Raw genomic sequence first — 11,314 nt, forward strand, 5'->3', positions numbered from 1 at the left:
ATCTGTGGTTCAGGTAGGGATGATCAGAGCTAGAGTAGTAGCAGTGGAGGTAGCTATGGACTGAAAAAAAGATATAGGAAGTATAGTTCAGGATTGTTTTTACATACATCAAGAAGAATGTGAAATGTTAGTGCATTCTTAGGCTTTACATTATAGTTTAGAGCAAACAGGATCTTTAAATATTTGAAAGTACTGAAAGGATTTTTAACCCAGCTGAGTAGACCAAATCTGAGTCTTCATTATATACCTAAGGTGGTTTTCCATGTGGCTTCTCAGAAGTGCAAAAAACTTACTCTCCTCCCATAGCCTGTCATTGTCTGATAATACTAAGAAATGCCTCAAATGAGCCGAGCTACTTTCTTTTTTTTTTTAAGTTGTTTTTTTTTTAAGATTTATTTTTATTTATTTATTTATTTTATTTATTTATACAAGCACTGGGTACAGTCAGAGGTGCGGGAGGGTGAGAGAATTCACCAGAGCCAGAGCGGGGAGCAGAGCAGGCAGAAGGACCGAAGTGCACTGCTGAGGGGAGCAGCGGGCGGCAGGAGAGGTCTGCGCGCCATGTGGGACCCTCCTCTGGTGTCCGGGGAGCAGCCGGGGATCGAACCGGCGCCGCAGAGGCCGCGGGCAGCTTCGCAACCCAGCGCTCAACCGCTGTGCCACCGGGGAGGCCCCTGAACTACTTTCTTTAGATGTTTCTTGAGACCCCACGGATTATATTGTGAACATGTTTGGTATGTTTTATTACCTGATTATTACCTGATATCCAATGCCTTGTGTCCCTGGTGAGATAGAGTATACAGAAAGAACATCACAGGTCAGGCACTGTGCTAAGTGCTTTATTTTTTTTTATTTTTTTTTTTTAAGATTTATTTATTTATACAAGCACTGGGTACAGTCAGAAGCACAGGAGGGTGAGAGAATTCACCAGAGCCAGAGCGGGGAGCAGAGCAGGCAGAAGGACCGAAGTACACTGCTGAGGGGAGCAGCGGGCGGCAGGAGAGGTCTGCGTGCCATGCGGGACCCTCCTCCGGTGGCCGGGGAGCAGCCGGGGATTGAACCGGCGCTGCAGAGGCTGCGGGCAGCTTCGCAGCCCAGCGCTCAACCGCTGCGCCACCGGGGAGGCTCGCTAAGTGCTTTAGATGTAGTATCTCTTCAAACTATGTGCAACCCCAAAACTTGAACCCTTTCCTCTGTGCTCTGCTGCTGGATTTGATGAGCTCAGTTTTGGACATATAGAGCCTCAGATACCTATGTGACATACTATATCGATGTTCAGAGGGAGTGTAAAAACAGACCTGAAGTGTGAAGAATTAGTACTTAAAGGTGATAACTGAAGAGACATGAGCTTGACTAGGTAATGAGGAGAGAACCCTGAGGGACACCAGTATTTACAGGAGGCACAGGAAAGGCCCACATAGCCAGGGAACACCCCTGTAAATACTACTTTTTTTTCCCCTGTGTTTTTGAGTTCCTTGCATCCAGGAAGCAATAATAGAACCCTCGTCTGAGAAGGGAAAACTGAGCACCAGCCAGAAGGAACTTAGGCCCTGAGTTGGGAATAATAAGACCTGAGTGCTGAATTTCTTCTCCCGACACATCTAGCTTCTGACTTTTGTAGCTGCAACTGCTCCCAAGATAACATGAAGATTTCTTCTGAGTGCTGCCAGAGATCTACCTAGGCGATTTCTGACAAACTCAGAGCTTGTTAATGCAGGACTCCACTGGAAAACTGTTGCCCCAGGCAGAAGATGAAATCTAGGGCTGGCAGAGGATGACTTTCTATCCCAGAGAAAAATATGTGCCTTCTGGCTCCTCCATCTTTGCCTTTAGAGCTCTTGGTCTTTGCAGATTTTTGTTAGGTGTTTTTACCTCTATGATTCCTGCCCACTAGTCTTAGTCCTTTTGGTTTTCAGTTTCACCTGCAAAAGAAAGCAAGAATCAAATTTCCTTTTTCCTTTTCCCCTTCAGCTAGGCTTTTGTTCAAGTTCTCAGCCTAGATGTAATTTCAGAGGCCTCCTGTGTGTGCTGAGGAATCTGGGAGAGGCCAACAAGTCACTTGTTTGGAGATCAAACCCAGGAAACCAACCACAGATCCTAGTGGCAGTTGGCAGACTAGTTCCTTTTGGTGAAGTCCAGATATGCTTGCCTGATTCCTAGGAAGTTTGGTTATAAAAGCTACTGCCCTCAGTTACTTGTGGTTTGCTGCCCAGACTGAACAGTTTTGGTTTTGTTTTTATTTTAGCAGAATAAAGTGGCTACCATAATCAGATTATATATTAGACCATAAAATTCTCTCCCTGGGTCAGTAACATAGTATTAGAAAACACAGTTTTGGTGTGTTGGTTATACATACAATTTGTCTTATTACTTGCTCTATAATATTCTTGATGTACTTTCAGAACTTGGAAACAAAGGTTTTACTTACAGTGGTAGATCTGGCAATGAAATCAGTCCCAAGAGAACTGGGGATTTATAGTACTGATGAGATCAAGGGGAAAAGTGGTTTTGAGGAAAGTTGGTTTCTGATTTATAGGCTCTTGGGGTGAGCATTCCTTATCCCTTTCTCTTGGGTACCTCCTGTTCATTAAGACTTAACTGAGGGCCTCCCCGGTGGTGCAGCGGTTGAGCGCTGGGTTGCGAAGCTGCCCACAGCCTCTGCAGCGCCGGTTCAGTCCCCGGCTGCTCCCCGGCCACCGGAGGAGGGTCCCACATGGCGCGCAGACCTCTCCTGCCGCCCGCTGCTCCCCTCAGCAGTGTATTTCAGTCCTTCTGCCTGCTCTGCTCCCTGCTCTGGCTCTGGTGGATTCTCTCACCCTCCTGCGCTTCTGACTGTACCCAGTGCTTGTATAAATAAACAAATAAAAATAAAATCTTTAAAAAAAAAAAAAAAAAAGACTTAACTGAGATTTCACCTCTTAAGAAGCCATCCTAACCAGGTCACTCTTTTAACGCACTTGTACAGATTTTGGTCATAACTCTTATACATTATGCTGATATCTGTCCCCTTCTACCTGACCATAAATTCTAGGAGACAAGGACCCTTTTTGAATATGTCTCTTGGGTCTAGCCAAGACCTGGAACAGCAGTAATTTGCTGAGTGATGAATATTGTTTGGCCATTTGGAGACTTCTGATTTTCTTTGCTCTTTACTTTTTTTTTTTTTTTTTTTTTTTAGAGGCATGCTTTATTTATTTGTTTGCTGGTTTGTTTGTTTGTTTTGTTTATACATGCACTGGGTACAGTCAGAAGTGCGGGAGGGTGAGAGAATTCACCAGAGCCAGAGCGGGGAGCAGAGCAGGCAGAAGGACCGAAGTACACTGCTGAGGGGAGCAGCGGGCGGCAGGAGAGGTCTGCACGCCATGTGGGACCCTCCTCCGGTGGCCGGGGAGCAGCCGGGGATCGAACCGGCACTGCAGAGGCCGCGCGCAGTTTCGCAACCCAGTGCTCAACCGCTGCGCCACCGGGGAGGCCCTTTCTTTGCTCTTTAAAGGAGGATGCTCTAATCTTTCACCAGTTTTTTTTTTTTTTTTTTTCCCCATTTGGAAGTTTTCTTCGAGCTGTAGCTCACCATATTGCCCCGAAGACCTGTGTTTAGTTCCCCATTCTGGAAAGACTTCCCCTTCCCTCTTGGGGAAGTTAAACTCATTGTTAAAAGCCAATATCCTCTGATCCTTTTTTTTTTTAAAGATTTATTTATTTATGTATACAAGAGCTAGGGTACAGGCCAGAGATGCGGTGGGTGAGAGGATTCACCAGAGACAGAGTGGGGAACAGAACAGGCAGAATGACCAAAGCACTCTGCTGACGGGAGCAGCGGGCAAGCCAGGAGAGGTCTGCTGTGCCATGTGGGTGGCTCTCTGGCCAGCCAGGGATCGAACTCGTGCTGCAGAGGCTGTGGATTGCTTCATAGTGCGGTGCTTAACCCCTTGCGCCACCAGGGAGGCCCTATGGGACTGTTTTTACTTGCCTATTTCCATTAGTTCCTCCTTGGATTCTTTGCTCTGCCACATCTTCATTGTTGATTTGGGGCAAATAACTTCCCTCTCTGAGCCTGTTTTTTCATCCAAATAATGGTGTACTTCCCTTGTAAGATCCCACTCAGGCCTAGCATCATGACTGATCAGACTTCTGAGAGGGGCCCAGAGCCTTTGTAGTTCTTACAACCTCCTGGGCGCATTCATTTCATCCTCAAAAAAATGATATCTTTCTGGGCCTGTTCTGTCACCTGGTTTTGCTTTATCTCATAATGGCCTCTACCTTGCTCACACTGCTCATGACCTTATTTAGTTAAGGTTGGGTACTTCTATCTACCCCACTGCCTTTATTTTTAGGCATTGGAGCTCTTTAACAGACCTTTAGCATGGTAGGAGAAAGGGCAGCCAGGCTAATTGTCCTGTTAGTGTTTGTTCATCAACTAATGCTTGGTTGATTTAGGGCACCCTGTCTCAGCTGCTTCTGCTCCTAGCCATGTATATGCAATCACATGTTTGTGGTCTACCGCCTCTGTATGGTTTTTCTCACCCATGTTTTGCCCAGTGGGTAGTTGAGTGCTTTAGCAGTGGTACCCTCCACCACTTCTTTTCCCATTTGTGTTTCAGGGGACAATGGCGGCTTCCTATACTGTGCTGCATACTGGGCAGAAGATGCCCCTGATTGGACTGGGCACCTGGAAGAGTGAGCCTGGCCAGGTAAGAGGTGGGGGAAGAGGAGGAGGGCTTCTTATAGCTGGGAGAGGGTTTTCCCTAGCAGCTCCAGCCCTGTATTCCACTTCCAATTGGAATGAGCCTGGAGGGCAATAGGAAGAGACTTTAAAGTAATTGTTTAATTAGTTTATTACAGTTGTGCAGAGAAAAGGGGAAATGGATCAATAATATGCCCTTGGCTTCCCCAGGAAACTCAGAGGAAGCGCTAGGGGACCACCAGAACCAAGGGCAGAGGAAGAGCCCCTTCCCTAGCATCTGCGATCATGTTTCCCCCACATGAGCTCCTTGAGGACTAAGCTTCTCCTATGTGCTCAGTCTGGAGTTAGGCACATAGCAGGTGTCGGGGTTTGAAGAGTAATAGATCAACCATATAAACCAAAGGCTAGCAAAATTTTTCTTTAAGAACCTCATGGTTAATAATTTAGATTTTGCTGGGCTAGTTACAAAGTGGAGGTAATTACATAGTTATGTAACCACTTAAAGATGTAAAAGATTATTCTTAGCCCAATGGACTGAAGCACACACACATACACAGAGATGGTAGTTGCTTACCAAAGTTTAACTACTGACCCCTGGTCATTATAGTATATAGTTTACAGATCCTTTCAGCCTTGGAGAACTTGGAATGGAGCCCTGCTTTCCCACAGTTGACACAACTAGAGATTCAGCTCCCACCTGGGGTGAGGCATCTCCCTAAGGCAGCTTCTTTGTTCCTTATAAATCTGAGTAAGAGTTTAGTTTGGGGATTGTTTGGGAGAACAGCCTCTTCTCTGGAACTTAGGCTGGTATTTATGGTGTGGTTGGATGACCTTTGCCATTTTCCCTTTTGTTTTCTTTTATGTAGCAAACTGCTTAGGACCCTGGTGCTGGGATCTCTGTGCTCCCAGCAGGCACTTAACATGACCTGGGACAAGTCCACGCTAGGTGAAGGTCAGAGTCAGGGCCAAGACTAGGGGCATGGAGTAGCAGAGATAGGGTCAGTGTGAGGGGAGTACATTTTATTTATTTATTAAAGATTTATTTATTTATGCATACAAGAGCTAGGGTACAGGCCAGAGATGCAGGGGGATGAGAGGATTCACCAGAGACAGAGCGGGGAACAGAACAGGCAGACTAATCGAAATACACTGCTGAGGGGAGCAGCGGGCGAGACAGGAGAGGTCTGCTTCACCATGTGGGTTGCTCCCTGGTGGGCGGGGTATCTAACTCGTACTGCAGAGGCTTCGGATTGCTTCATAATGCGGTGCTTAACCCCTTGGGCCACCAGGGAGACCCCACAGGGAGTACATTTTAATAGTAGGAACTGTACCTTGATTGGGATATTGAATGTCAAGAGCCTGGCACCCTTTGTTCTACTTCTGATGCCAGGTTTCTAGTGTGTGGTTTTTTTTTTTAAGGGGCTTCCCTGATGGCACAGGGGGTTAAGCATCAGCAATCTGCAGCTATTGCAGCACTAGTTCGATCCCAGCCAGGGAGGTGACCCACATGGTGCACCACCCCCCAACCTGTGGCCTATATCCCAGCTCTTGTATGCATAAATAAATATTTTTTTTAATATTTATTTATTTATACAAGCACTGGGTACAGGCAGAAGCGCGGGAGGGTGAGAGAATTCACCAGAGCCAGAGCGGGGAGCAGAGCAGGCAGAAGGACCGAAGCACACTGCTGAGGGGAGCAGCGGGCGGCAGGAGAGGTCTGCGTGCCATGTGGGACCCTCCTCGGTGGCCGGGGAGCAGCCGGGGATCAAACCGGCGCCGCAGAGGCTGCGGGCAGCTTCGCAACCCAGCGCTCAACCGCTGCGCCACTGGGGAGGCCCCTAAATAAATCTTTTTTAAAAAAGAATTTATTTATACATGAACCAGGGTACAGGCCAGATTCGTGGGAGAGTGAGAGGATTCACCAGAGATAGAGTGGGGAACAGAACAGGCAGACTGACAAAATACACTGCTGAGGGGAGCAGCGGGAGAGACAGGAGAGGTCTATTGCACCACGTGGGACCCTCGCCGGCTGGCCAGGATCGAACTGGCACTGCAGAGGCTGCGGACAGCTTCACAGCACTGCACTCAACCACCTGCGCCAACCAGGGGAGGCCCTAAATAAATCTTTTTTTTTAAATAATTTTTTTTAAGATTTATTTTTATTTATTTATGCATACAAGAACCAGGGTGTAGGCCAGAGGTGCAGGGGGTGAGAGGATTCACCACAGAGTGGGGAGCAGAACAGGCAGATTTACTGAAATACACTGCTGAGGGGAGCAGCAGGCGAAACAGGAGAGGTCTGCTGTGCCATATGGGTTAGCTCCCTGGCTGGGGGTCAAGTTCATGTGCTGTGACTGGGGATATCTTTATAGTGCTGAGACTTTAACCCCTGAGCCACCAGAGAGGCCCAGGTTTCTAGTGTTTTTAGCAAATTAACAGACCCATTCTCCTACTGGGTGTTTTTTTTTTCTCTTTCAGGAGACTCTGGACCCAGTTTCCATCTTCTCTGCTTTCCTTAATTTTCTCCCCTTCTCACCTCTTTTGCTCACCTGAGCTCCTGGAACTGCCACTGGTTACATGGCTTCCTGAGGGTATCTCTGTGTGGCCCTGGCCTAGGAATTATTTATCTATGTGTCACCTTTCCGTAAGCAGTGCCTTAGGCTAGGATTTGTCTCTAACCTATACTTTTGTTAATTTATCCACTCATCTTCTGATTCAAAACATACTTACTGAAGTCTTCTTTATGCTAGATGCTGGGAGCATATTGTTAGTTTTTTGCTGGGATGACTGAGATGGCTTAGGTAGGAAGGAGCCTTGGATGTTGGTGGGGTAAAGACAAAGGGTTTGGGGCATCTGAAGAGGCTTCTGGTAACCTGGACTGGAATCATTGCTTGGATAACTATTCCCCAATCCCCACCCCTGACTATTCCCCAACCCCCACCCCTGTAGGGCAGTTTCTGGTCTAGATCAGTAGAGCTGAAATCTCTGCTTCTCTCACCTGGCAGGTAAAAGCAGCTATTAAGTATGCCCTGAGTGTAGGCTACCGCCACATTGATTGTGCTGCTATCTACGGCAATGAGACTGAGATCGGGGAGGCCCTGAAGGAGAATGTGGGACCAGGCAAGGTAAGATTTGGGGCTATAAAAGGGTGGAGGAAGAGCTCAGAAGCTGGGGCTGGACCTGGCTAGAGGACTCTGGTATCAACTTCCTTTTAGTTCTTCTCCCAGAAGTAAGGGCATGTAAGATTGTGTGCCCCTGGGTCTTCTCATGGTGGCCTCTGCCTCCTGCACCAGGCAGTGCCTCGGGAAGAGGTTTTTGTGACATCCAAGCTGTGGAACACCAAGCACCATGCCGAAGATGTGGAGCCTGCCCTTCGGAAGACACTCGCTGACCTCCAGCTGGACTATTTGGACCTGTACCTGATCCATTGGCCTTATGCCTTTGAGTGAGCCTTGCCCCAGGGTCTTCATTCAGGGAGTTGGGGCTTGGGCGGTCTTGTTAGTAATTTATCATAAGTGAGAATAGCAGAGTAGGAGAGGAATCCTCACCTGTGTGGCAAGTAAGGAGCTTGTCTTAGGGTCTCAGCCTTTTCTGCTACAGCAGCTATTTAGCTACAGAAAAGGGAGTGCAGCTTCACATGGTATGCATTCTAGAGTGAGCTTGCTTGGCCCCTCCTGCTTCTTTTATTCATGTAGGCAACATGTACTAGCTTCTGTAAGCTGGGCCGTTAGGGTTGTAGTAAATAACAAGCTCTGGCAAAGGATATGAGAGGAACTCAGTGACATATGTTGGAAGAAGGCTGCAGAAGCATGCAATTCCCTGAGGTGGAAGGAGTTGAGACATTTCAGAGCAGAGGAGATATAGTCTGTGTTTAGGAAGAAGAAGCAAGAAGAATGGGCATTCCATAAAGACTTAACACCTGGATCATGATCTAGAAAGGTGAAAAACGATGCTTGTAACTCAGTCTTGGCCCTTTGTTCTCCTTAGGCTTGGATTATGAGATATAGAGTAGATAAATGGGCAGTAAGCCAGGAGCCTGGCATTTGTGCCCACTCTGGGGGGAGGGGAGGTTGTCTGACTTTTACTCTTTTACTCAGGCAAGGAGACAACCCCTTCCCTAAGAATGATGATGGGACTATCCGCTATGACTCCACCCACTACAAGGAGACCTGGAAGGCTCTGGAGGCCCTGGTGACAAAGGGGCTGGTGCGGGCGCTGGGCCTGTCTAACTTCAGTAGCCGGCAGATTGATGATGTGCTCAGTGTGGCCTCTGTGCGCCCAGCTGTTCTTCAGGTGAGCACAACAAAGAGAGCAGTTGGTTTAGGGGTGTAGGCACAAGAGCAGGAGTGAAAAGATCATCGATGGGTCTTCTTCCTGGAGTTGGTTTGCAAATTGTTAGAAATACTGATGAGGAAATCCTTTGCGTTGAAAAAGGCATTGAAGTGTGAGAAGAGATTGAGATGGCCAGTGGGAAACAGTGAGAAAAGTGGGCTGAGCGGAGTTAAGGGTGATCCAAGCAGGATGTTTGGGTGGGGCCAGATAAGCTGAGTTGGGTATGACCAACCCATGGTGATGAGTTGTTTCTTGACTCAGGTGGAATGCCACCCATACCTGTCTCAGAGTGAACTGATTGCCCACTGCCATGCCCGAGGTCTGGAGGTGACTGCTTACAGCCCTCTGGGCTCCCTTGATCGTGCTTGGCGTGATCCAAATGAACCTGTCCTGCTTGAGGAGCCAGTGATCCTGGCGTTGGCTAAAAAGTATAACCGATCTCCAGCTCAGATCTTGCTCAGGTGCATGCAATCTTGGAAAAACGAACTTGGATCAGGGGAAGGGCTCCTGGTTTGGGAGGCAAGGGTTGAGGGGTTCCTTATCCAAGAGCCTGGATGAGGCTGAGAATTTTGCCACATGATCTAGGGAAGGCCACCCTGAGGTATGTTCCTCATCCAGTGGGAAGTGGGACTTAGGGGCTCCCAGAAGTTTGAGAAGACTCCATGGAGGACTGAACAATGCTTGTGAGTACTGACTCCTCTTCCTCATCCTGCTCTACCTCCCACCTTAGGTGGCAAGTCCAGCGGAGAGTGGTCAGTATCCCTAAGAGTGTTTCGCCTTCCCGTATTCTTCAGAACATCCAGGTACTTGTTGATGGGTCCTGTTTTCTCTTTTTTTCAAAACTGGGTTTCCAGTTTATTATAAAAGACTATGACAAGGATACAGGTGGTGGTGGGTTTCCATACACCAAGGCAAGGTATATGGAGGGGGCACGGAACTTCCATGGTCTCTCAGCACACTACATTCCCCATATCTTCTCATGTTCACCAATCTTGAAGCTGCCATCCTGTCTTCTTTAGCCCACCGGGACAGTCTGACCCTGACTGGCCCTGACTAAGAAGGCAGTGTTCTGGAACCACAGCTTTCATTCACAAAGCTATTTTTCCTGACCCCTACTTCTTACCCCTGTCCCCAGGTGTTTGACTTCACCTTTAGCCCAGAAGAGATGAAGCAGATAGATGCCCTGAATAAAAATTGCAGATTCATCATACCCATGCTTACGGTGAGTGTTATCATCCCCAGAGTCAGGGAGTGTGAGATTTGGGCAGAATTCTACCTCATGTGTGGCCTCAGCCTTGTCAGAGGAGGGGAAGAAGGCTTACTGTTGGTGAGATTGCTGTTCTGGACACAACGGGCTTTTTTCTCTTTTTTAAGCTTTTTTCTATTTATTGAGCCATACCAAGGATAGGGCTTATAGCTTGTGAGACCCAGTACTGCCTCTCGATATCTTGTTAACTAGAACAAGTTATTTAACTACTCAAACCTCAGCTTCTATCTGTACAAAAATTCCAGTTACTGAGGTTTAGTAAGCTCTCAGTAAATGATATAAGTAATGGGAGTCTAGAAGGCATTCTCAATCTTGTTAGAGAGTTTGAGGTTGGGTTGAAGTACATATTATCCCAGCTGAGATTGAAAACTCTTAGGAGAAAGTCAGTTACATACCAGGTTATGGGTTGGTACTAGAATGCTGTTAATGCTGTGAGTACTGTGTCATTGTATTCTATACGGCTAGAACCGGTTCCCTGTCATCTGACATAGTGCTGAAAGTGGGCGAGGTTGTTGAAGATTTGGGAAAAGATGCCCTGTAACTTTGGAATATCAGTCCCTGCTAATAGAATCCTCTGTCTGTCTCTGTTTCCAGGTGGATGGTAAGAGGGTCCCAAGAGATGCCGGGCACCCTCTGTACCCTTTTAATGATCCATACTGAGACCCACACAGCTTCCCGTCTTCCTTTCCAGTTCTCTAGCCACAAAGTCCTTCCATCCCCAGTAAGAGGGAATTAATAAAGTCACTGGAGCATCTATACTGCTTGCTTGTCTTATTTTTCTGGTCAAACCTAGAATTGACATTTTTTCCCTTAGGAACACCAGACCTAGGGACGCTGAGTGTGACTTGCCCTGAGCCGGAACTTCCTTATCTTGAGAACCATTGTGTACCTCAATTCCTCTTCTGGTGTTCCTGAAGTATGTGTGCTTGTGAAGTAGCTCCATCTACTGGCGGTTCGTAGCACTGCGCCTGTGGCTTGTTTTACCAAGAATGCTAAAAATTGATCACTTTGGGATTAAGATCAGGGCAATA

The 11,314-nt window shown here is 47.4% G+C and overlaps 1 protein-coding gene across 1 annotated transcript; it reads left to right on the top strand.

Moving 5' to 3' along the window:
• Positions 1-4,549: 4,549 nt before the first annotated feature.
• On the top strand, positions 4,550-10,943 carry AKR1A1 (aldo-keto reductase family 1 member A1; the record flags this gene model as incomplete). Its single annotated transcript, XM_084241699.1, has 8 exons — positions 4,550-4,691; positions 7,690-7,809; positions 7,978-8,129; positions 8,782-8,977; positions 9,278-9,477; positions 9,747-9,819; positions 10,152-10,238; positions 10,878-10,943. The coding sequence occupies exons 1-8, from the start codon at positions 4,608-4,610 to the stop codon at positions 10,941-10,943; spliced, it is 978 nt and encodes a 325-aa protein (XP_084097825.1). The 5' UTR covers positions 4,550-4,607.
• Between the last annotated feature and the right edge of the window lie 371 nt (positions 10,944-11,314).

The sequence above is a fragment of the Talpa europaea genome (assembly GCF_964194135.1).
Source record: "Talpa europaea genome assembly, chromosome: 9".
In the NCBI taxonomy this organism is placed as follows: Eukaryota; Metazoa; Chordata; class Mammalia; order Eulipotyphla; family Talpidae; genus Talpa; species Talpa europaea.